We start from the raw sequence: 24,166 nt of genomic DNA, 5'->3' as shown, positions 1-24,166 counted from the left end.
TTTAAGCCTCTGGGGTGAAATTAGGCCTATCCTTTCATCAGGGCCCAGCAAAGCCCAACAAAAAGCTTTTGGGGGGGCTGGGAGCTCTGGCTCTCAGAGCTCCCCACGCAGTCCAGCCCCTCTCCCCTCAGGGCTCTGCGAGGCAGGGGGATTATGATTTTAATCAGAGGCTGTATGGGAATTGCTTGTGTATAGATTGCAGGCACAGGGCACGTCCCCAGCAGTGGGGAGCCCCTGGCCCTGCAGGCTCCCGAGCAATCCCGGGTCTGGGTGAGCAGGGATTAGTGGGGGCACGGGTGGGTGTGCGCCCGCCTCATCTGCTGCCAGTGCTTTGACCCTCGAGTGGGTTTTTTCAGCTAATCCTCTTGTGTCTCCTCTGTGCTGATTTCTTGCACCTCCAACCCCACTGTGTGGGTGGCTCTGGGTGCCCACGGCCTGAGGTTCTTCCCATGACTTGGCCCTGTGGGTACTGCCCCCACTGGGACCCCCCAGACCCAGGGTGTGCTGGGGCTCAGTGGCTCCTTCCGCCTCCCCATCACCCTGATGAGGCAGCACCTGCTGTCCCCACACACTGCCACTGTCTCCCACGAGAACCCCTGGGTGCAGCGGGCAGCACAGGAAGGTCTGTCCACCCCGATGGCTGTGGCTTCCCCTCCTAATGCCTTAATCCGGCCCTGATCCGCGGTGCCCCTGGGGCCGGTCCCGCTGACCTTGCAGGTGCAGGAACCCGGTGGGCACCGGGGGCACAGGCTGTCACCGCCGCCCACCATGGCCTCCTTCTTCACGGCTGCCCTGAAGAGCTTCCAGGGGGGCAAAGAGGAGCTGCCCAAGGGCTCCCCGAGGGACGACAAGGCAGCCGCGCTGCCCAACGGGATGGCCCGCGAGGAGTTTGAGGAGTACCAGCGGCAGCTGCTGGAGGAGAAGTAAGGCTGGGGAGGTCACTGGGGTCCCCCTTGCACCAAGACCAGGATCCCACCCGCCACGGGTTGTCCCCAAAGTGGCACACGACAGGGACAGGGAGGCTGCCAGGACAAGGGACAGGGCAGAGCGGGTGCCCTTTGGTGCCTCTCTCCCACAGCACGGGAGGTCCCTGTGGGTGCTGGCAGGGGGCTTGGTGCACTGTAGGTGACAAGGGAAGCCCCCAGGTGTCAGTGGCCCTGAGTGGGTGTCTGGTGTCAGCCCAGCACCCTGGAGCCAAGGGATGTGGGGGGCAGCACGAGATTGGATTAAGGTCCCATTTCCCTGGACCAAGTGCTGTGGGGATCCAGTGCCTCAGCACCAGGGAGCTGAGAGGCTGCGGGAGGAGCAACGGGCACCTTCACTGAGCATCTCTGCTGGGGCTGGATGGGCAGGATGTGGCCCCTGCCCCCAGGTCCCCATTGCAACCCTCCTGTGGATCTCAGACCATTTCCTCCCTCCTGCCCTGGACCTGCTGCTGCAGCAGGACTGGGGTGGTGTCGGGGGAGCCCTGGTGGGGTGGCTCAGTGGGCTGGGGGTGATGGTGTGGCACCTGCTGCGGCCAGAAGACCATAGCCGTGCTGGAAGGCTCTGGCAGGGCTCAGTGGGGTGAGGGTGACCGTGCGGCACCGGCTGCAGGATCGAGCGGGACAAGGCGTTTGCGCAGAGGAAGGCAGAGCGGGCCACTGTGCGGATGCACCTGCGGGACAAGTACCACCTGACCCAGGTGAGAATCTGGGTGGTTCTGTCTGCTCCCCCCGACCCTCCATCCCCCGGGACATTCCCAGACCCGCGGCTGCCGGGCTCCCCGGGATGGGAGGGATTCCTGAAGAGGGCAGCAGACGGCCACTGTCTCCCTCTGACCATCCGCCGCCCACTGTCCGTCCGGCGTCCGAGTCTGGCATCGGACAGTCCGGGCATCCTCCAGCGGCCCCAGCACCCCGGGCCTGGCTGTCCCCTGTCCCCCGCCCCGCGGCCGGTTGGCAGCGGGTCGGCCCCTCCCGACGCCCTGTCCCACCCCGTGCAGGACGAGAGGGACGAAGCGCAGATGCACGTGGCCGGCGGGGCGGTGGAGCTGCCGCAGGAATTGGCCGCGATGGTGCGCGGCGAGGAGGAGGAGGAGGAGGAGGAAGGCGGCGCCGGGGCCTTCGCCTTCCTGGCGAAGCTGCGGGAGGTGGAACTGCCGGCGCTGCGGGACCGCGCTCTGGGCGGCGTGGACCAGGTGAAGGAGAAGTGCTCCCTGATGTAGCATCGCTGCCCACCCTGTGCTGGGTGATGTGGACCAGGTGAAGGAGAAGTGCTCCCTGATGTAGCATCGCTGCCCACCCTGCGCTGGGTGACACCGGCAGCCCCTGCCCCCCTCTGCTCCCCGGGAGCCACGGAGTGCTGAGGCTGTGGCTGCTGTTTCCTGGTAGGGGGGTCCCAATACAGGTGCTGGGTGTTTTCCTCCCCAAAACCATTCCCAGTTGCTTTCCCAGTGTGCTGGGTGGCTGCTGGGGTGCAGGATGCCTGGGTCCCCTGAAACCACGATGACCAAGCCCCTCCCGTGGTGCCCCTGGTGTGAGCCCCTAGACGGGGCAGGTCCCTGACGCTCTGTCACCCCCAGCACCAGCCCTGGTGCCTTGCACACCATTCAGCTCAATAAATGTGGTATTTTCTGGCACCAGTCTGGTCTTCTTGGTGTATCCTGTGCCTGCACAGGCCCTGTCCTGGGTGGGGGGATGACATGATGACAGCACTGCAGGAGGGCTGCTCCATGTCCGCTGAGCCACCAGTCAGCCTGGAACACTTGGCTGCTGGATCCGTCCTCACCTCCTGCAGCAGCCGCAAGCACACGAGTCAGTGGCACCCAGTGCCCCCTGGGGCATCCCTTGCAGACAGCACTGCCGGGGGATGTGTCAGCCTGTCCCCCCCATTCGAGCATCCCCTGCCGGTGCGGGCAGCGGGGGGTTCCCTTCGGCTGGGCCAGGGTGCCCCTCTGCCTCTTGCCGCTCCAGGGACTCGCTCCTGGCCACTCGGCAGCAGCACTGGCTTAAATGCCGGCCGTGCCGGAAGGCCGGGGGCTGCTGAGATCACTAATACCTGCCTATTTTAGCGAGGTCTAATCTTCCTGAGTCGCCTGTCCCCGAGGACTAAGCTATCTGAACCCGTGTAAAATGTACGGGCAGCGCTGGCCCCAGCGGCACCTCCCGCCGGAGCCGGAGCCGGGAGTCACGCTGTGTGTGCATGAAAGGAAGGACGCTCTGAGCCGCCTCCGTCCTCCCCACGCCGCAGCCATCTGCTCCGGAAAGGCCTGCGGGGACGGCCCTGCCCGGGCTGCCCACGGCCCTGGTGGCCGGGCTGGGAGGGGGAGACCGAGTCCAGCGCAGGTGGGGTGGGAGCTGTGCCACGGAGCCGTCACCGCTCCCGGCTGGGCCACCCTGGATGGAGCACGTGGAGCAAGGAGGTCCCTGGATGCAGGAGGTGCCCAGTTCCCCTTGGGCACCCACCCCTCCAGGTACAGTCCAGGGGCTGGTGACTGCTGGAGCATCCCAGGGAGCGTGGCACGAGCTCGTCAGGGCCTGGCACCAGGGAGCCTCCCCGTGATTGGTGGCCCTGCTGTCCCCACAATCTCTGCCATCACTGCTGATGCTTCCAGCCTTTCTTCAGAACTTTTAAAATCTCCCTTCGGGGACAAAGCCACCTGTATTACATGGGATGGGGTCGTCGGTGCCCCACCAATCCCCCACCAGGGCCTTGACAGGGTGGCAGCAGCTGCAGTACCCAGCACAACACCGTTCCCACCCCACATCCCTGCACTCCCCAGGGCTGGGCTCCACACCGAGTGCCAGCTGCTGGGATGGTGGCACTGAGGTCCCCAGCGCACTCTGTCACCACAGTCCTCCATCTCCGCTCCACACCAGGGCCCCATCCTGCCCTGGCGGGCAGCCCTCTCCCAGTGCTCCCAGTGGGGCTGTGTGGGGACTCCCAGCGCCAGCTGGGATTCGGGTCAGGACCCTCCGCCAGGTCTCCTTGGCTAATCGTCCTGCCCCCCCCGCCCTCCCCACGCTGCCACCTGCCTCCCGCTCAGCACCCTTTTGGGTCACCCCTGCTGCCTCCCCGCCTGCCCAAGGCCTCTTAATGAACTAAAAAAGTGATAAATCCCCGGCCGAGCTGGTCACGTGAGGCCGGTGGCCCCCGGTCGCCCCCCGGCCCGACCCCCGCCTCCGGCCCCACCGCCCCGGTAAGCTGACGCAGCGTCTCTAAGCGTTAGCAGCTTTGCGCGCTAATAGGATTAGGGAGGTTTAAAACTGTCATTTGAGTGAACTAAACCCCCTGATACTCTGCATTGCACCTTCTTAACCAATTTGCCTTCAATTAGGGTAATTGGGAAACTAGCAAAGAAGTATAGCATTAATATTTTAAAGTGATGAAGCGATTACGGGCCTTGGACGAGGAAGCAAATCAATTTGCTATCTGCTCCTAAAAGGCAATTATAATCATTTGGCAAATCAGCCTGCTGCCTCCCCCCGGGCAAGCCAACACCTTACGGCGGCCGCGGGGCCGGCAGGGCAAACACCGCGGGCCACAGCGCCGGGGCCGGGCAACTGGGCAGCCCCCCGTCCCCAAAACCGGCACCCTGGGACCTCACTGCACCCCCCGGACTGGGGGGCACCCTGGGGGAGGCTGTTGAGGGCCACCAGTGTGGGAGACACGGCTCCTGCACTCCTCACAGTGGCCACTGTGGGCACCCGGGCCAGTGGGGTCCAGGTGCCCGTTTGCAGGCCCAGCCCCACACGTCATCCATGAGCTGGGGGATGTCCCCAAACCCCCCCCAGAGGCAGCACCTCCCTGCACTCCCCTGCACCCCCTGGCAGCTCTGTATGGTGTGGGGGTGTCACCCCATCCCCGTGGCCCCCCTGGACTCCTTGTATGGGGCCTTGCTGCCCCCGGCGCGGTGCCAGCCTGTCCCTGGGGTGGTGGCACACTGTCCCCAGGGGAGTGGCATCCCAAAGACAGCGTCACACCGTCCCCGGAGCAGTGTCAGACGGGGCAGGTGAAGCTGCACAGCCCCAACGGGGGACAATGAGGTGGCCTTGGGACCCAAACCAGGATGCAGAGGGGGCTGCGAGGCCCTGCCAGCAGCAGCCCCAGCGAGAGGGCTCGGACCTGTGTTGGGCCAGCAGCCACCCAGCACAGGGTGCTGGGGTCCAAAACCCCCACAGTGACGTTTGCCATCCGAAAGGGGAACTGTGGTGGGGAGGGGAAGGGAGTGGGAGGAAGACGAGACATGACGTGGTGGTCGCAGGTGGCAGGAAGAGGTTTTTGGGAGAAAGTAAAAGCGAGTGAAGAAAGAAAAGGGCAAAATCTGCCCCACGGGATGGAGGTTCTGGGCAGCACCAAACACATCCTCCCCGGGGAACACCAGAACCTCCACCATGATGTTCCCATCATCCGTTGGAGTCCAGGGGCAGCCGTGGGAGTGGGGAGGAGAGATGGTGATCAGCCCTCAGCCTGGCTGTCTTTCCCCCACACCCCCATGGCCAGGGCCCATGGACAGCCCCCAGGGATGGTCCCCATAGCTCCATCCCACAGTCAGTCCCCATAGGGTGTCCCCATGGTACTCAGTCCTGTGTTCATGAATTATCCCCACGCCTGGTCCCATGGGCACTGCCCCATGGCTGCCCCCCATGGCTTCTACCCACACTTCTTCCCCCTGCCTGGTCCCCTGCTCTGGTCCCCATGAGTGTTCCCCCTGCCTGGTGTCCATACCAGGTCCCCAAGGCTGTTCAGGGATCCTGGTCCCTATGGCTGGTCCCTACACCAGGTCCCCACACCTGGGCCCACACCCAGACCCCAGAGCAGGTCCCCAGACCATGTCCGTGCACTGGGTCCTCACAGCTGGACCCCACGACTCGTCCCCATCCCTGTCCCCAGACCCATCCCTGCTCCCCATATGGGCAGGGCTCCACAGGCAGCATCACTGGGAGCTGGTGGGGCCACCCACACCACCACGGGGCCACCCCCAGCCTCACCCTCCCCAGCCGGGGGGGGACAACACCCACGGCGGCATCATCCCCATCCCACCGGGGCCTGGGGCGCTGCCCCGGACCCCATCCCTGGGGCAGCGCCTCGGCAGCCCAAGGAAATCCTGCCCCCTCCCCCTCCATCCTTTCTTCTCCGCTCCCCCTGTTTCTAATTCTTTCTCCTCGCCCGTAATGAGGGGATTACACGGCAAACTCCAGCAGGACGCCTTTGTGGGGAGACAATCCGAGTGGGGAAGGCAGTTCGGGGCTTTGTCCGCCGCTGCCCCCCCGGACCCGTGCTGGGGGGACATTTAGAGCAATTACTTGTCCAGAAAGTAACTGTCAATCATTCTTAAAGGGGAAGGCCTCCAATTAATAACCTCGTCTTAATCCTTTGGACTCATTTCCAATCTGCGGTGCCTTGGTGACATCTGCAACACTAAATAAAGATTCTCCCGAGCCTTAGCACGGCGGTTCTGTGACAAATAAGAAGACTAGAGGCAACTTTGGCGGCCAAAGCTGCGAGATTGGTGAGGTTGAGCCGCTTGTTTGGTTCCCGGGAGGGACTGGCAAAGTTAAATACTCCTGGAAAAGCCGAGTTGGGCCCAGCAGGTAACGCCGTTTTATTCCAATTCGGGACGAAGCGCCAAGGGAGGATGCTGAGGAAGGGAGGGGGTGTCCCCAGGGTGTGCCCGGGGTTGGGGACGGGGCTGGCACCCTTCCCTGGGGGCTTGGGAGAGGGTGCGGGCACCAGTCAGCGTCACTCGCCCCGATTTACGTGGGGCCAGGGGCAGGAGCCACCCACGCTGCCACCACCCGTCCCAGGCAGCCTGGGCCCAGGGAGCCAAATCCTGGCACCCAGATGGGCTCCTAAAGGCAAAGAAAGGGGTCCCAGTGGAAGCTGGGGCTGTCCCGGGGCCGTGTCCTCTGCATCCCTGCTGCCAGGGAAGGCCACTTGTCCTTGCTGATGCTCTGCTGCTTTGCAGTACTGAGGAAGTGAGTTTTTTACCCACTTCGACCAGGGCTCGATGTAGTTTCTGTTGCCTTTTTGGGTGTCTGTAACAGCAGCTGTCCCCTCCCCCTGGCTGGCAGCCCCCACAGGAAAACCATGGGTTGGGGCATTGAGGAGATGGGGAGAAGAACCCTCCGGAGGCGTCGGGTCCTTCTGGTTCCCAGCACAGTTTTACAGCTTAAGGGCTTAAACCCAAAAACTGCTGCCAGGATGACAGGGGCTGCAGGAAGGTGTCCTTTGGGAGCTGGCAGTCCAGCAGCTCCCCCTGACCCAGCTCAGCAGGGCCCATTTTCAGGCAGGATTCCCAAAACACTGGCGGTGAAGGCCTGGGGCTCCCAAGGCCAGTCCCTGGAGGATGGGGAACGCAGGGTGGTTGGTGCTGACACCCCCAGTCCGACCCTGTCAGGGACCCCCTTCCCCACCCAGGGACTTCTGTGCCCCTGGCCAGGCCAGGGCAGATTGGGGTGGGGGGTCCAGCCCTCACCCCCAACCCCGCAGGGTCTGGTGCTGCTGCCCCCCTGTCAGGTCACTCCTGCTCCATTATTTTGCTGTTCTTGGCTCATTCCTGCTCCCAGGATGGGGTTTGCTGCTCCCTGGGGAGTTTTGGCCTCCTTTGCTTTCCGATGGGGTCGGGATGTGAGGACCGTGGGGCTGCCCCCAGCCCTGCTCTGACCTCCACCCCTGCACCTTGTCCCTGTCCCCCCACCATCCCCCACCTCTTCTCTCCTCCCACTTGCCTCATCTTGTCCCCAGCCCCCTCCAGGCTCTCTCACCCATCCCCTCCATGCCCATCTCACCCATTCCCATTGCCCCAACTCCTCTCAACCCCCGTCCAGCCCCAGCTCCACCCCCATTCCCCATGGGACCTGGCTGGGCAGGGCAGACAGGGCGTTCTGATGGGGTGCTGTGTCCCTCGGAGGGTCTGTGCCCCAGGCAGGGCTCTGGGGGCTCTGGGTGCTCTGGGTGCTCACCCCCCTCTCTCCTTCCCTTGCAGGTGTGGAGCTGCGCAAATGAGAAGCGGGTGAGTGAGAGCGGGATGGCAGTGGGGCACCCCGTCCCCCCCTGTGTCCCCTGACCCAGAACACACCCCAACACTCACACAGTGACCACAGGGTCCCTGCCCCACCCAGCACCCCCTCAGCCCTGCCTTGGGGCACCCCAGGGTGCAGCAGCCAGCACCTCCGGCCTGATTAGCAGCTCCCCTGGGGCACCCTGAGACTGCGGGGCCAGAGCCAGGGCTGGGTGAATCCCCCAAGGCCACAGACACCCCAAGAAGGGCTGTGGGGCATCTGGGGGGGCTCTAAAGGCACACCCGCTGTGCTGCACTCACACTGCACATGCACCACCCACGCTGCACCCAGGCCCTGTGTGTGTGTGTCTGTGTTTGTGTTTGTGTGTGTGTGTGTGTGTCTGTGTGTGTGTGTGTGTCTGTGTGTCTGTGTGTGTGTCTGTGTGTCTGTGTGTCTGTCTGTGTGTCTGTGTGTCTGTGTGTGTGTTTGTGTGTGTGTTTGTGTGTGTGTGTTTGTGTGTGTGTGTGTGTGTGTGTGTGTGTGTGTGTGTGGCACATGCTGGGTGTGCAACACACACTGCAAATAACCTGCACTGCACACGCTGTACAGACTACACACATTGCACACACACACACTGCACAAACACTGCACAGGCTGCATGCACACACTACACACTGCACAAACACTGCACACACAGACTGCACACACACTGTCATAGCCATGGCACACACTGAACACACACACACTGCACATACACTGCACACACAGTGCACACACACTGCACACACACACTGAACACACACACACACACTGCACACACACTGTCATAGCCATGGCACAGGCTGCACACCCACTGCACAGACTGCACACAGACTGCTCACACTGCCCACACTGCTCACACTCTGCACACCCTGCACGTGCAGCGTGCACTGCACACTCACCGCACACTCACTGCACACTCACTGCACACTCACTGCACACTCACTGCACACACACCGTTTGCCCACAGCTCCTGTGCCCACTCGCTGTGCACACCCCACACACCCCATACGCCCTGCCCTCCCGTGCCCACACACACACACACACACACACACTCTGTGCCCTGTGTCCTGCCCATGCAGACCCCGCTCTGTGTGTGCTGCGTGCACGGCAGGCGGGCACTGCCCCCGGCTCTGCACGGGGCAGCACTGGCACAAACCACCCTGCACCCACACCCAGCCCCGCACGGGCACACCCACACTGGGCACGTGCTTCACACATTCCCTCCCACGCTCGGCCCACCAAACGTACACCCTCTCACACCTGCCCCTCGCTCCAAGCACCCCTGAGCACCCCACACACGCCCTGTGGGTGGGTCACACCCCACACCCCACACCCACCCCGGCACGGGCACAGACGCGCTGTGGTCACACTGCTCACACGGGCACTCCCCACACAGACACCCCGCATGTGCCCAGCCTGAGCAACACACAGCACCCAGCCCCTGCCCGCCGCCCTCTGGGACCCCTATTTACACCCTCCCAGCACGAACTGATGCTCCTTTTCCCTCCCCACTCCCATTCGGGCATCAGCCAGCTCTTTGCTGGCGGGTCGGGGCGATGCAGCTCCTTCCCCTCGCCCCAGGATTACAGCTTTCCGTCCCATTTCCATGTCTGCCGACATCCTCACGGTGGAGAGAGACCCTTAATCCCCAGCAAATACTGCAGGAAGATTTCAGATGCCGGATAAAAAGCTTAAAGATGAAACGTTGCAAGGGTTGAAAATGCTTATAAGCGTCACCAAAACGGTTATTAGCCGGGGGACGGCGCCGGGTCACTCCTGCAGTGCCTGGGGACTGACGCTGGGTCCTGCAGCGCTCCAGGGCCAGCCTTCCCCGTGGGAGAGGCTGGAGGAGAGGAGCTGGTCTGGAAGGAGGGACTTGGTCTCCTCCAGGGCGGGACAGGGGGAGCTCGGGTTAGCTCTCAATCGTGGTTCTTTCATAAAATCCTTCACTTTAGGGGAAATTTGACTTTCAGCACCAACAGGTGCATTGGTCTGGTGGCACCTGAGAGCAGAGCCAAGTGCAGGGTGCCCAGGGTGTCCATCACGAGGACCCTGGGTCAGTCCCCAGGACACCACAGCCCTGGGATAACGCAGTGGCAGAGAGGATTATTCCTTTGCATAACCTGTTCCTGGGGCCGCCCCACCCTCCTGTCCCTCCATCCACTTGTCCATCTGTCCCCGTACCGGGGGTCCGCGCAGGGGTCCGACGGCCCCCCAGCCCCACTGACCCCCGCAGTCCCCCCACAGGTGCCACCATGTTCCTGAATAAGTGCGAGGGGGACCTGGGCGAGCTGCGGAAGCCGGGGGACAGCGAGGGCACCCCGCCCGCCTCCGCCGAGGAGGAGCAGCCCAAGAAGAAGCACCGGCGGAACCGCACCACGTTCACCACGTACCAGCTGCACGAGCTGGAACGCGCCTTCGAGAAGTCCCACTACCCCGACGTGTACAGCCGCGAGGAGCTGGCCATGAAGGTCAACCTGCCAGAGGTCCGCGTGCAGGTAGGGAGGGCACCCGCGGCCCCAGCGCCCCGGGCCTGTCCCTGGGCCGGGTCAGAGGGACCCCCCGGTGCCGGAGAGCTCCACTCTGCTCTCAGCTCCACCACCACCACCTCCCTCCAGCCCTCAGTCTCCCACTGCTCAAGGTGGGCGCAGCAACCTCTGCAGAGCTGCTCCTGACAAAGCCAGGGAAAGGGTTTGATGGCTGAGCCTGTTTCCCCCATGGGGTCCCAGTTTGGCCCACAGGCCACAGCCTCTGTTTGGGCAGGGAGATGGTTTTTAGAGATTGTTTTTTTCCCCTTCTGGTGGGGGCTGCTCCCATCCCTCCTGCTGTTCACGTGGGAAAGCAGCCAAACCTTGTCTGATTGAGGCCACTCCCAGGTCTTTCAGGCTGGGAAAGCGCAAGATCCTCACAGATTTGGGGGTTATAAGCTTGTTGGAGCAGGGGGGGGGCAGTGGGGCTGGGGAGGTTTCGCTCCCTGGGCTGCAGGAAAAGGCTCATGGGGGACCAGCACGGCCTGAGAAGAGCCCAGGGTTCCACCAGTATGGTCCCCACCATCCCTGGACTGACATGGTGAGGTCAGGGAGAGGGAAAGGGCCAGTGTGCTGAAGGAGACAAAACCCCTGCAAAGCAAAGCAGTAACCCCTGCACAGACAAACTGAGATCCCCAGGCCTCAGCCCCAGTCTAAGACAAGGCAGCCCTTTTTTGGGGGTGTCCAGACTATAAGGACACCTCTGCTGAGCTCTCTGAGCAATGACCAGTTTCATAGAATCACAGAATCACTCAGGTTGGAAAAGCCCTCCAAGACCATCGAGCCCAACTGTTCCTCCAGCACGGCCAAGGCCACCATTAACCCACGTCCCCAAGAGCCAGATCCACATGGCTTTTAAATCCCTCCAGGGCTGGTGACTCCACCACTGCCCTGGTCACCCTGTGCCAGCCCTGGACAACACTTTTGGGGAATAAGTTTCTCCTGATATCCAACCAAAAACTCTCCTGGTGCAGCTTGAGGCTGTTTCCTCTTGTCCTGTCCTCTTGTCCTGCCCGACCCCCACCTGGCTCCACCCTCCTGTCAGGGTGTTGTGGAGAGTGAGAAGGTCCCTCCTGAGCCTCCTTTTCTCCAGGCTGAGCTCCCCCAGCTCCCTCAGCCTCTCCTCATCAGACTCGTGCCCCATCCCCTTCCCCACCCAGCTGTTCATCTTTCCTCCCCCTTTGCCTCTCACAGCAGACCCTGTGCCCTGTGCTGCTCTGGGGACATGGGGACCAGCACTCCAGTGAGCTGTTCCCACAGGGCCAGATGTCACTGCTGGATTTGGCTCACTGGTCCCTGTCGTTCCTGCTGGATTTTGGTGTAACTATGGCATTTTAACATCTAGAAGCTTTGAGCCAGGGGTTGGGAAGGTCAGTTAACACTACCCCGAGGGCTGCTGGGTGTCTGCAGGGCCAGGGTGCACATTTCCATAGAGCAGTGAGAGTAGGGGCTGTGTGCTGATGCCTCTTGCTTTCTGTACCTCAGAGATGTCCTTGGTCTCTGGGGCTTGTGGGAGAGCTTTGGCAGAGGTGTGTGGTGTGCTGGGAGGGCAGCCCATGTGCAGTGGGGTACCCCATACATGATGCTGAAGCACTCCCTGTGGGGCAGAGCATAGGGTACAGCATGTGGGGCACACTGCAAGGGACCAGCTGGGCACGGTGGAGCTCACCCTGGCTCTCACCTCGCAGGTCTGGTTCCAGAACCGACGAGCCAAGTGGAGGCGGCAGGAGAAGATGGAGGCCAGCTCCATGAAGCTCCACGACACCCCCGTGCTCTCCTTCAACCGGCCCCCCATGACCCCCAATGTGGGGCCCATGAGCAACTCCCTCCCGCTCGACCCGTGGCTGACATCCCCCATCTCCAGCGCCACCACAGTCCACAGCATCCCCGGCTTCATGGGAGCCCCCCAGGCCCTGCAGCCCCCCTACGGTGGGCACTCCTTCCTCAACACCCCCGCACCGATGGCGCAGGGCATGCAGCCCATGGCCCCCGCGCCCTACCAGTGCGGCACCCCCTTTGTGGACAAGTACCCGCTGGAGGAGGTGGACCAGAGGAGCTCCAGCATCGCCTCGCTCCGCATGAAAGCCAAGGAGCACATTCAGACCATCGACAAGACCTGGCAGCCCATTTGATGAACGTTCCCCTCTGGCCCCTCCGGCCCCCCCGGCCCTGGCTCCTGGCCCCGGTGCCGGCTCAGCCCTGGGGCAGGTGAGGGAGGACAGTGGGTGCTCAGCAGGACCAAAGCCGGTGCTGGGCAGGAATGCCAGGCTGTGTCTTCCCCTGCTGAGCCAGCACTGGCAGTGGCAGGGAAGCTGGTCAGGTGCTGGCAGGACCCTGCTGCAGGGGAGCACCCTGGGGGAGCCCGTTTGCCTCACTGTGGCACCAGCACTGGCTGAGGATCTGGCCGAGGCTCAGGCATCCCACCGTGCCAGCAGGCCACGCACCACCCCCTGGTCGGACACCTCCTTTCCTCACACCCCTTCCCCTTCCTGTTATTATTAATTTTTTTTAAATGCTGCAGATTTAAACAAAACTGAACAGAAAAGCTCTAGTTTCGTAGGGAGTACTTGGGGGGATGTTTTAGCTGCATCGGGGCACGGCGCCGATCGTGCCGGGCGATGCGCCGGCACCAGGAGGACGGTTGTATCGTGAGTAAAGAGATAAGATGAACGGCTGCCGCATGCTGGAGTTGGGCACTGTGCCCTCGTTAGCACAGCGGGGCTGTCGAGCCTCTGCTGGGAAGGAATTTTATTGGAGGGCATGGGAGCACCAGCCCTGGGCACCCTCCTGCCCCGCTCCCTCGGGATGCCGTGTGCAGGGCTGGGTCCAGGGGCAGGTGACTCAGTCCAGCCCTGGTTGTGGGCTGGGACCAGCTTGGCTGCACTGTGGCCTCGATAGCTCATCCCAGGTCACCTTCTCGACCATCCCTTGGGGGCTGTGCCCACTGCCCCCCTGCCCTAACACTCCCCAGAGGTGCCAGTGGCACAGAGCTGCCAGAATTGTGCTGGTGGGAGGGTGGGTGGCAGTGGGACCCTTGTGGCCCATGGCCAGGGCTGGCGAAGGGAGGGGGCCAGCTGGGAGCCCTGGGGTCTCTGCAGCAGGGATGTCAGGGTGTGCCAACCTTACCTCCCAGCCAGTGGCTCCTGCCAGATGGGAGCTGGTGGTAGTGACAAGGTGCCACTTCCCCAGGGGTCCCCAGCTCTAGGGGGACCCTGCCTTCCCACCCACCAGAGCTGAATGCACAGCCAGTGTCACCTCACTGGCAGCAAGGGCCAGCAGGCCCCCAGTGCACGGCTGAGCCCACAGTGGCTTTGAGGTGCTGAAGCCCAGCTGGGACAGCAAGAGAGGTGGGCTCAGCCCTGGGTGAGCAGGAGCCCCCGGGTCCCTGGGGAAGCCAGATGAGGGCCAACCTTCTCCTTCCCCACACTGAAACAAGATGTTTCCCCAGAAATCTTCCTGCTTCCGACCCGACGGCACCACCAGCCGGGGCTGTGCTGGGGCAGCCCCGTCCCCGCCGTGTCCCCGTGTCCCAGACCCCGCTCGGTGCCAGCGCGCCCGCCCGCCGTCCCTCTCACCACCCCCCCGGGGGTCTCACCCCGATCCAAGACCCCCGGGGCCGGACTGTGACGTCCCCAGAGCCCCGGGGTCAGGCGGGTCTGGCCGGGATGCCAGCGGGCCAGGCGAGGCACTGACCCCGGCGAGACCCTTTTCCTTGTGCCCCGTCCCCCGGCTGCTGCTGCTCGTCTGTTTCGTTAGCGACAATTAAACCTTTAACAACCCATTAAACGCATAATCGATGCTCCCCGGCCCCCCAGCCCAGCTAATGGGGTGAAGCGCCCCGGCAGAGCCGGGCTCCGGCCGGCAGATAATGAAGCAACGGCTGCGGAAGTAATGGGGTTTGATCCGGGGGACGGGACGCGCTCAATGGGGGCTGCGCTTTTCACATGACATAATTGCCGAGGCTGGCGCCAGCCCGGGGCACCCCTCGGCCTCCCGAGCGCCAACAAAGGCCGGCTGGCGCGGGGAGCGGGAGCGCCGCACCCCCGGCTCGTTTGATCGGAGCCTAATTGGGGCGAGGGTGCTCCCCCAGCCCGGCCCCGCAACCGCCACCCGAGAGCGAGGGCGCGGAGGGGCCCCGGGATGAGGATGCGCCTCCCCGGCTCCTCGGGGTTGGGGGGCTGCGTGAGTTATTTAAATGAGCTAATCTGCATGAGGTGGCACCGGTGTGCCCGGCACATGGTGGCGGGGGGGTGGCGGGGCGCCTTCGCTTTTGGTTCCCCGCATGCCCTCCCGCGGGTGCGCCCGGTGGCTGCTCCGCACTTCCTGCAGGAGCAGGCAAGATTTCTGACCCCAAAAATGCCATTTCGAAGCAAGGCAGGGGCAGGAGCGCCGAGCCTCCTGCCCGGCCCACTTTTATTGGTGTTCTTCCTGGTGGAGACCCACTGGAGCCCACCACGGTATGTGGGGCTGCGTTTGGGAAAAATCCAAGCAAAATGGCATTTTTTTCCCCCTTAGATCCCAATCCTGTCCTGAAATCACTCACTGTCAAGATGGGGCGGGTGCCTGGGGTCTTCCTGGGGGGACTAAGTGCTACAGGCAGCTCTGGGGGCACTGGGGGGTGCTCCCAGTCCCTCGTGGCAGAGCAGGAGCCCTCCTGCTCCCCCCCCCTCTAATCTCCTCCCGTGGGATTTGTCCCCTAAGCTACTTATTTCTCTCTATTTCTCCCAGGCCTGAACGAACCCAACCCTGCCCCAGTGCGACGCCTCGCGCTCGCTGAGCCGAGGGCTCTGGGCACTCTGCCCCCGGGGCTGCCCGCTGGTGGCCTGGCACTGTGGGGCTGGCACTGCCCAGGGATGTGGGGCCAGCACTGCCATACCCGGGCACATGGGGCTGGCACTGCCATGCCAGGGGATGTGGGGCTGGGGCCAGCAGTCCCAGCTGTGCTGCGCTGCGAGCCCCACAACCCCTGGCACAGGCCAGGATGGGGCTCAGCCCCTCCCAACACCCACCTCTGTGCACGCCCCCTCCATCCCCAGCCCCCCAGCAGGACAGATGTGGCTCCAGGGAACTGCGGTGACAAGGGGGGGCCGCGCTGTCCCTCTACAGGGCGTGGGAGCTGGGGATGTCAGGGCTCAGGTTCTCCTCAGGGGTGTTGACCCACGAGCTGCCTGTTGCCCCCCAGCTCTCAGAGGGGGAGGAGGAGAGGGGGCTGCGGGGCGGGGGGGGCGAGGCCGCCCGCTGCAGGTTGAGCTTGGCGATGAGCGGCCGCCCCACGCTCACCCGCTGCCGCTCCTCCACGAAGTCGTCCATGCCCCGGTAGCGGTACTGCAGGCACACGGTGAAGGCCAGCTCCTGCTGCAGGGGCACCGGCACCGTGGGCACATGTCCTGGCACGGCCGTGGCCACATTATGCCCCTGACACCGGCCCCCGCCCCTTACCCGCAGCTTCTGCAAGCCACAGATCCGGCTGTAGAGGCAGCAGGAGGGGCAGCCGAGGCTCCAGACAGGTGCCAGGGGGCTGCCCACCTCCTCCGGGCTCTCCTTGTTGGTGCACTTGAGGTCCACATCCAGCTCCTGCCACGGGCGGCATCCACATGGAAACCACCACGAGTGCCCCAGCCCCGTTCCCCAGCAACCACTCTGGTGTGGCTTTGGCAGCCCCATCCCACCTCAGGGATGTCAGTGAGCCTGGCCTCGCACTTGGTGATGTCCGTGGGGGCAGCCACCACCCGCGTGTAGATGATCATGATGTTGGAGAACTCGGCGGCGAAGCCCAGCTGGACGGTGACGCCGCAGTCGAAGCGGAGGTGGCGGCTCTCCGGCAGCACTGGGGAGGGGACAGGGACAGCAGGGTGGGACCTGCAGGGGCTCTGGGCTGGAGCTGTACCCACAGGAGAGGAGACCACTGGGTCACCCCAGAGCAGGGATGCTGACATGGTGGTCCTGCCTCCAGGCTGGTGGTTCTGTGCCAGCTTCTCCTCCAGCTGGGAGGAACCTGGCAGGTGCTGCCTGCAGCCTCTCCCTGCACCTCGGGCTGTCCCTGCTCCAGGTGCCAGCTCTGGACGGGGTGGCTGTGACTCACCATGAGCCTTGGCCCACTGCAGGTTCCTGGCAGAGGTCTCGTCCCGGCCCGGGGGGCGGATGGGGTCCGTCAGAGCTCGTCTCTCCGAGAGGTTGCTGCGAAGCTCCAGCGCCTGCCGGCCCCGCGTGATCTCCAGCGTGCCCATGTCTGCCGTGGCACAGGGGGTCAGCAGGGGCCACCAGGGGATCACTGTCCCCCACTACTCCCCACTCACCCTCGGCCACCTTGTCCAGCAGCACCGTGATCTTCTCGTCCTCCAGCAGCCAGCGCTTGAGGAAGGTGACGAAGATGCCGTTGGAGAGCTCGCCCTGGCTCAGCTCATAGGCTTCGGCATCCGCACACCTGCAGGGATGGGCAGCAGTCGGCTGCATCGTGGGCTCTGGCACTTCCCCAGGAACTGGCCCCCAACAGGACGACAGTCCTGGGGAAGCCAGAGCTGGGCACCTCTGGCTCCTGTTCCCATCTCACCATCTGGCCACCGTGCCAGGGACAGGTGGGAGCCATGGCTGGATCCTGGGTGCTTAAAGCATCACCAGCCCAAATCCCTATGCTCCAGAGGAGCCTCAGGCTTCATGCCCTCAGGGGCTGCCCAAAGCTGAGCAGTGCCATGGACACCTTCCTGCCCTGTGAGGGACTCAGGGCTGCTGTTTGCCTACCACCTCCAGCATTGAGCGGAGGGATACAAGGAGGGGGGAGAGACACAGGCAGGGGGGCTGAGCCCCACTCTGAGCCAGGAAGGGAGACTCAGCCCCGCTGCCCAGACTGGGGAGATGGCAGGAGGGACCCACGTGGCATAGCCAAAGACGATATTGGCCGTGACCTCCAGCGCCCCGACCTGCGGGATGACATCGTCGTTGAGGTTCCTGCAAGAGAATGATGCTGGGTAGAGCCAGGAACTGCCAGAACTGCCCCTCCAAAGCCCACCCCAAGGCACCTCGGAGCCCAGGGGCTGCCCTGTGCCCCTCTGCCCACCCATCGTGGTGTTTGCCAGCTCAGAGGGGCAGTGATGTTCTGGGTTTAGACGGGCCCCCAGGGGTGCCCTGCACCGCTCCCTCAGGAGCCAGCACCCACGGGTCCCTGTGCTGGGATGTCCCCGAGCAGGTGTGTCGCTGGGGTGTGGCAGGGCTGGGTCACCTCTTGCGGCACATGTCGAGCAGGAAGGTGTTGAGGCCGGTGCGGCGCTCCTGCATCGCCCGCAGCACCCGCTGCACGCACAGGCAGTGCGCCGACGTGTAGGCGCTGGGCGCGTCGATGGGCACCATGAAGCTGTTGCCAAAATTTTCATAGCCGTGCCCGGCGTAGTAGAGCAAACCTGCCAGGGGGAATGGAGGGCAGGTGACATGGTGACAATCCCTGGACCTGCCAGCACCCTCCTTCTTGCTCAGTCCCTCCACCAGCACAGACCCCCCCGGTTCCCCCAGGCTGGAGCTGCCCTGGCGGGTGCTGTCTCACCATAGACGCCCTTGTCGAGGAGGAGGAGGAACTCGTTGACAGCCATCTGCATCTCAGCCTTGCACAGGTCCAGCAGCGAGACCACCTTGAAGTCGAGCTGGCGGAGGAGGGCACTGAGGGCATGAACGTCCACCATGGGCGCCTGCAGCTGCTTGTGGTGCAGGTAGTGCATGTTGCCGATCAGCAGCGCCACTTTGTCCGTGGCTGCAGGGATGGGAGAGGGAGGTCTTGAGAAAGGGGTAGGATGCTTCTGCTGTCCCCACTACCATTCAGCCCACAGAGGTGACACCCAGCTGTGGCCAGCATCACTGTCCCCGGGTATTGAAATGCCCTGTGGTGTCCCTGCCTCGCTGATCCCTGAACTGTGGGGGTAGGGTTGGAGGTTGGAGTTAGGGATTTGGGTTGGGAGTTAGAGTGCTGATCCACTCTCCTGGTTAAGGCTGGGGTGCTGCTTTGCTCTCCCAGTGTGCTGCACCCAAAGAACCCCTGGCCGAGCAAAGCCTCCTGGGGTGACAGTGGTGACACTGGGGACAGTCAGAGCCACCCAGGGCCACCACCCCCTCCTGGGCAGGCTCTTACCATACAACTGGCCGGGACTGCCACACTCTGGGGAGCCTGTGAAGAGAGAAACACAGTGCCAGGGCCCTCCAGTGCCAGGGGAGTGTGGTGGGCAGAGCAGCACGGACCTGCCCTCTCTGCCCACACCTACCTCCATCCCCTTCCTGCCAGGAGCCTCCAGAGGTGAAGAGCCGTGGGCCTGTGGCAAAGGGGGGGTCAGGGATCCTACGCATGGCAGCACCTCCCAGCATGGGCTGCAGCCCCCCAAAACTGCAGAGCAGCCATGAGGGCTTAACGGGGAGCAGGGCAGGGTCAGGACACCCCATGCAGGGAGAGAGTCACAGAGGTTTGTCCGGGGCCCTCACCGATCTCCACATCTACCTCCTGGCTCCACACCTCATGGAACAGGTTGAACACTCGGCAGCAGTAGCTGCCCCGCTCGGCCGTTGTCACCAGCTTCACCTGCCAGTGGGACAGAGCGGGAGGCTGGGGTGGTGTGTTGGACCACACTGCACTGTGCCATGCTGTGCCGTGCCAACACTGTGCCATGCCGTGCCACACCGTGCCAACACTGTGCCATGCCAGGGGACCCACCATACCTGGAGCTGAGGTGCCTGAGCCCCCTCCACAGGACGTCGGTTCCTGAACCACTGGTACTGGGGCGGGGGGTTGCCGATGGCTCTGCACTCCAGCGCCAGCGTGTCCCCCTCGGCCAGGCGGCACGGCCGTGGCTGCCGCAGGATCTGCAGCCCTGCCATGCTCGGGCAGTAGCCACTGGCTGGGGAAGGGACAGGGTGGCAAATTCAGCACCCAGCCATGGCAGCGCTCGGCAGAGCTGCTCCAGGCCCCAAGTTCCTCACTCATAGGCCCTGGCACCCAGGGGTAGCATGAGGCATTGTGCAAGAGGAAGACACAGGGCATGTGGCTCCTCTGTGGGCACTGTGACCCCAGCAAGCCGAGAGACCCTTGTGGCTGAGCCAGTGACTGACAGGGCAAGCAATGCCCCTCAGGATCCATCCCTGTCCCCATGGGGCCAGCGGTGCCCTGTGGGACCTGCCCTGTTCCCAACAGGGCAAGCAGTGCTGCATGGGTGCCAGCCAGGGACGCAGATCTAGGAGCCCACCTGAGCTGGGGCTGCCGCTCTTCTCCACCTGGACGTGGGCCCACCTGGAGAAGGCGAAGGTGGCCCCACAGTTCACCCGGCAGATGTACCACTCAGGCTGGCCCGGCGGGGCGGCCGTGTCGATCACCAGCTCCGGGGACGTGGCTCCAGGCACCTACAAGACAGGAGGTGGCCAAAGAGTCAGGGGCTCCCTCTTACCTGTGTGGGTGCCCTCGCTGTGGACAGGGCACGGGGGCCCTGCTCCACATGGCACAGCGGGGCCTCACCTCCCGTTTCCCACAGAACCACTGGTACATGAGCCCCGGCGGGCCAGTGGCACAGCAGGTCAGGGACACTCGTGTCCCCTCTGCCACCACCTGTGACTCCGGCTGCACCGTGATGCGGATCATGTCCTGGACTGCAGGAGAGGAGACCACCGTTCCACACCATCCCATCCCATTCAGTCCCATCCTATCCTGTCCCATTGTACCCTTTCCCATCCCCCCCCAACAGCCTGCCCAAGCCTAGCAGAGCCCAGTCCATCTTATCACATCCTCTGTCCTGTCCCAACCATCTCATCCTATCTTGTCCCATTGGTACATTCAGTGCCATCCCACCTCACCCATTTTATCCTGTTCCAATCTATCCCACCCCGCTCTGCTCCATCCTATCCTATCTCATCCCATCCCATGCTGTCCAAACCTGTTCCATCCCATCCCATCTGACCCCATCTCAGCCTGTCCCCCATCCCATCAGACCACATCCCATCCTACCTCACCCTGCTGCATCCATCCCACCCCACCCCACCCGCCCAGGACCCCTCTACCATAGCACAGCCCCAACAAGGAAGAGCTGCCCTTCACCTCATCCCGTTCCTCCCGCTGAGCCCCCGTCCCCGGTGGCCCCTCCAGCCCCGCGGTTCCCGCTGCCCGTCCGTACCGGCGGCGCTGAGGACCCGGCAGGCCTTTGTGTGCCCCATCTGCTCCAGGCAGCCCAGCAGGTACTTGAGGGTGCAGTCGCGCTCGGCCAGGAGCTGCAGCAGGCACTGCGTGGGGCTGCCGCGGGGCTCCAGCACCTTCAGCGAGCACATCTCCAGCTCCTCCGCGCTGCGAGCGCCCGCGGCCGTCAGTGCCCCCTCCCTCCCGGGGCGGGCGGGCCCCCGCCAGGGCTCTCGGCGGTGTCCCCTGCCCAGGGGATGGCTCTGGGGACCCACGCGCCCCTCGCCCGGCCCACGGCAGGGCTGTGCCCACCGGCGTTTTGTCACCCGGTCGGGGACAGCCCCCGGCGATGCCCCCCCAGCCCTACCTGCACTTGAAGCGTTTCTCAGCCCCGGCCAGCTCAGCCAGCTTGCGCCAGCCCCGGCCCGCGTTATCCAGGAGCTCGCACAGCCGGGCCACCACCTCCTCGCCCAGGGCACCGATGGGCACACTCCAGTCCCCCATCCCTGCTGGGGACACCGAGGGGACGAGCCGTCAGTGAGTCACGGGGTGACAGGGTCCCACTGGACACCGCCGGGCACAGTGTGCCTCAGCAGGGAGAGCACCAGCATGAGCTCACCAGCGTCAGGTCCCCTCCTAGCAGGAGCCTGGGGAGGTGCTGGGAACCAGCTGGGCAGTGCTGCTGGATCTGGCCACCGGCAGCCAGCCAGGAATGTCACACACTCTCCCTCCATGAACTGTGACAGCACCCTGGGGAACCCCACTCACCCCCCAGCCTCAGGCAAGGAGCCAGGGCATTTTAACCCAGTCCCAAGAAAGGGACTTCATGGAATTGGGGTCCACGGAACTGGAAAGAGGGGATGTCCCCTTTCACTTTCCCTGTCCCTTCAGGGACCACAGAGAATGGGGCCCAGGGGCACCTCTCCCCCTGGCAGAGGCCCCAGTGGGACAGCAGCAGCCCCCTCGTTGGCACGAGTCCTCTGTGTGGTGGCTCCAGAGCCAGCACAAACCTTTCCAGGCCACCAAGAGGGGCTGTGGAGGGGTCAGGGGAGGGTATGCAGGGGTCCTGGGGCTGGGACCCATCTTAGCTTGCCCTGACCTGGGAAAGGTTTTGACAACGAGGGGAGCATGGCATGAATCACGTGGACAGGGGCAGCACCCAGGGAACAGCTCCTTCCTCCTCCCCTCAGGTCCCTCCCCAACAACCTGCCCCAGAGGAGCACTTGCCCCCAGGACTGAGCTGCCCAGGGTAGCTGGGTGACACTCACCCAAGCAGGGGGCTCCAAGACGGAGGGTAGGGATCCAGGTGCTCCCTCTGCTCACCTTCTGCTGGACTTGGGGGGCTGGACACGCTGGAGGTGGTGAGGGGAGGGCAGGGCACAGGACAGGCCCGGAGGGACAGGCACTCACCGCGTGGTACAGCCGGATGAGTCTCGGAGGCTCTGAGGGTGTGCACCCAGCCCCACGCAGAGGAAATGAGGGCTCAGCCCAAAATCTGCCCCGGCCCCCGCGCTGCAGCACAGCACTTCTGCTTCCCTCCGCCTTCCTTCCTGTTGTGGGGCGTGTGGGTGTGCAGCTGCCACGGGGTGCCCACGTGGGCACCCACCCACAGCCCCCTAGGGAGCCAGGCACGGCCCCCAGCCCTGCTGCAGGGCATGGGGCACCAGGGACACTGCCGGGCTGGGCAGGGGCTCCACCGCCCCCTCCTTGCTATGGGGGGACCTTATGGGCGGCTGTTTGTCCTCACAGCCCAACTCGAGCCCAGGCAGGAGCTGCAGGGCAGCAAGTCCAGGATGGAGGTGAACCAAGGTGACGGGGGCACCTCTCAGCCAGGTGAGACCAACACAGGGGCAGGACCACGGCTGGGGAAGCTGCTGGGCTTTGCCAGGCCAGAGCCAGGTGAGGACAGGCAGGGACAGGGCAGCGAGGGCCCAGCTGCTGTGAGGAAGACCCTGCCTCCACCATGCAGCCCAGCCCAGCCCTTGCACCCCAGCACCACTGCTCCTGCTGCCAAGGGAGGAAAGCAGAGCAAGGGACCACTGTGTCCCCCCTCACCTTGCCTGCTGCCTGGCAGCACCACCAGAGCTTGGTCCTCCTGCCCCCAGGAGCACAGGCTGCTCAGCCCCCAAGACCCCCAGCCAGAGACGCAGTGACAACGGGGTGAGGGGGGGCATCCCGTCCCACCCCCCTGTGGAGCCCTTAGACTGAGGTACAGACAGTGATGGAGCACAACCTGTGTGTGGCGTGGGCTCCCTCCACGAGCCAAAACCTGAGCTTCTGCCTTCGCAAACACACCCAGAATTTGTGTTGCCTCAGCCCCTGGCACAGGGGGGGGACCCACACCAAGTGTGTCGAGGTCCCAAGTTTTACACAGCCTTTGTAAGAGATATCAGTCTCACTCCAGATTTATTTCTTGTTTATATCAAGCAACCAAAAGCAGGAGCGGGTCCCAGTGCCACCTGTGCTGGTGCGTGGGGCAGCCCTGAGCTTGGCAGCACCTAAAACTTCTTGCCCTTCTTCAACTTGTTGCGCTGCCACGTGTTGTATTTCCGCAGCCGCCTCCAATACTCGAGCGTGTCAGGGTCCAGCTCCTCCAGCTTCTTGGGGGGCCCGAGGTGGATCTTAAAGAGCCTGGGGGCGAATGCAGAGGATGTGAGGCTACGGGAAGGAGGGAAAAAGGGACAAGGACGGGACACAGCCACGGACGTGAGGGACCAGGACGTGCAGATCCCTCACCCCCACATCCACAGTGCACCCACTCCTGTCTCCCTGACCCCAGGAAGGTCCCTGGGCTGCAGAGGGGCAGTTGCCTCCTCCCAGAGCACTTCACTGTCCCTGTGCCTCTCGGACGGCACCTCTGTGGGGACACGGAGGGGAACGGGGCAGCACCCACCAGTCGGGGTACTCGGAGTCGGGCTTCAGGGCCACCTCCGGGCCCTCCTTGAAGTAGTTGACCCCCATGGCGTGGGTGGCGAGCATGGTGGGGTCCGTGCACACCTCCGGCCCCTTCAGCGCCTCCTTGGGCGCGCCCTTGGCCTTGGCCTTGGCGGCTGTGGGGACAAGGGTAGGGTCAGAGCAGGGGCGACAGGGATGCGGGTGGGGGAAAGGACGGGGCTCGGGGGCAGGGGCACCGCGGGGCGGGAGCGGGGCTGGGTCAGGGTCGAGGGGAACCGGGTGTGAGAGAGGGAGCGGGAACAGGAGCGAGGGGCACGAGGGATGGAGACGGGGGGAACCGGGGGGACGCGGGGCGGGGAGCACGGGCAGGGCAGGGCAGGGCAGGGCAGGGCAGGGCGGGGGCGGTGCCGGGTCTCACCGGGTTTCTTGGCGTAGCCGCGGGCCGGAGCCCCGAGCGCGGCCCCCGCCGCCCGCAGCAGCGCCCGGGCGGCCATGGGCGCGGGGCACGGCGGGACGGGCGGGGCCGCGCCTGCGCCTGCGCGCGGGCAACGGCAGCGGCGGCGGGAGCGGCGCGGCCCGGCCCG

At 64.3% G+C, this 24,166-nt stretch overlaps 4 protein-coding genes across 4 annotated transcripts; 2 read left to right on the top strand and 2 right to left on the bottom strand.

Moving 5' to 3' along the window:
* The first annotated feature begins 110 nt into the window (after window positions 1–110).
* On the top strand, window positions 111–2,620 carry LOC135403531 (complexin-3-like). The gene is made up of 3 exons (XM_064637632.1): window positions 111–923; window positions 1,597–1,684; window positions 1,985–2,620. Exons 1-3 carry the CDS (start codon window positions 769–771, stop codon window positions 2,204–2,206), a joined length of 465 nt encoding a protein of 154 aa, XP_064493702.1. The 5' UTR covers window positions 111–768; the 3' UTR covers window positions 2,207–2,620.
* Window positions 2,621–9,279: 6,659 nt separating this feature from the next.
* On the top strand, window positions 9,280–13,246 carry RAX2 (retina and anterior neural fold homeobox 2). The gene is made up of 3 exons (XM_064637128.1): window positions 9,280–9,938; window positions 10,275–10,525; window positions 12,244–13,246. The coding sequence occupies exons 2-3, from the start codon at window positions 10,283–10,285 to the stop codon at window positions 12,685–12,687; spliced, it is 687 nt and encodes a 228-aa protein (XP_064493198.1). The 5' UTR covers window positions 9,280–9,938; window positions 10,275–10,282; the 3' UTR covers window positions 12,688–13,246.
* A 1,664-nt stretch (window positions 13,247–14,910) lies between these two features.
* LOC135403560 (mucosa-associated lymphoid tissue lymphoma translocation protein 1-like) lies at window positions 14,911–22,526 on the bottom strand. Its single transcript, XM_064637692.1, is given in 18 exon segments — window positions 14,911–15,910; window positions 15,995–16,129; window positions 16,225–16,382; window positions 16,638–16,784; window positions 16,852–16,979; window positions 17,426–17,500; window positions 17,772–17,949; window positions 18,090–18,293; window positions 18,669–18,704; window positions 18,799–18,846; window positions 19,013–19,109; window positions 19,247–19,339; window positions 19,341–19,429; window positions 19,774–19,924; window positions 20,037–20,167; window positions 20,689–20,855; window positions 21,055–21,196; window positions 21,956–22,526. Coding segments are annotated over 17 exon segments (2,229 nt in total). The 5' UTR covers window positions 21,192–21,196; window positions 21,956–22,526; the 3' UTR covers window positions 14,911–15,655.
* A 550-nt stretch (window positions 22,527–23,076) lies between these two features.
* Window positions 23,077–24,151, bottom strand: MRPL54 (mitochondrial ribosomal protein L54). Its single transcript, XM_064637691.1, has 3 exons — window positions 24,001–24,151; window positions 23,581–23,737; window positions 23,077–23,318 (listed from the first exon to the last, which is right to left on the bottom strand). The coding sequence occupies exons 1-3, from the start codon at window positions 24,074–24,076 to the stop codon at window positions 23,186–23,188; spliced, it is 366 nt and encodes a 121-aa protein (XP_064493761.1). The 5' UTR covers window positions 24,077–24,151; the 3' UTR covers window positions 23,077–23,185.
* Window positions 24,152–24,166: the final 15 nt, after the last annotated feature.

The sequence above is a fragment of the Pseudopipra pipra genome, chromosome 27, assembly GCF_036250125.1.
Source record: "Pseudopipra pipra isolate bDixPip1 chromosome 27, bDixPip1.hap1, whole genome shotgun sequence".
Lineage (NCBI taxonomy): Eukaryota > Metazoa > Chordata > Aves > Passeriformes > Pipridae > Pseudopipra > Pseudopipra pipra.
The sequence above is the reverse complement of the archived record's forward strand: the minus strand, read 5'-3'. Positions and strand labels throughout refer to the sequence as shown.

Coding starts and splice junctions, on each gene's coding strand:
- MRPL54 (XM_064637691.1), bottom strand. CDS start 24,076: ATGGCCGCCCGGGCGCTGCTGCGGGCGGCGGGGGCCGCGCTCGGGGCT. Junction 23,738..24,000: donor CGGCTACGCCAAGAAACCCG/GTGAGACCCGGC, acceptor TTGTCCCCACAG/CCGCCAAGGCCAAGGCCAAG. Junction 23,319..23,580: donor GACTCCGAGTACCCCGACTG/GTGGGTGCTGCC, acceptor ATTCGCCCCCAG/GCTCTTTAAGATCCACCTCG.
- LOC135403531 (XM_064637632.1), top strand. CDS start 769: ATGGCCTCCTTCTTCACGGCTGCCCTGAAGAGCTTCCAGGGGGGCAAA. Junction 924..1,596: donor CGGCAGCTGCTGGAGGAGAA/GTAAGGCTGGGG, acceptor CACCGGCTGCAG/GATCGAGCGGGACAAGGCGT. Junction 1,685..1,984: donor ACAAGTACCACCTGACCCAG/GTGAGAATCTGG, acceptor CACCCCGTGCAG/GACGAGAGGGACGAAGCGCA.
- RAX2 (XM_064637128.1), top strand. CDS start 10,283: ATGTTCCTGAATAAGTGCGAGGGGGACCTGGGCGAGCTGCGGAAGCCG. Junction 10,526..12,243: donor TGCCAGAGGTCCGCGTGCAG/GTAGGGAGGGCA, acceptor CTCACCTCGCAG/GTCTGGTTCCAGAACCGACG.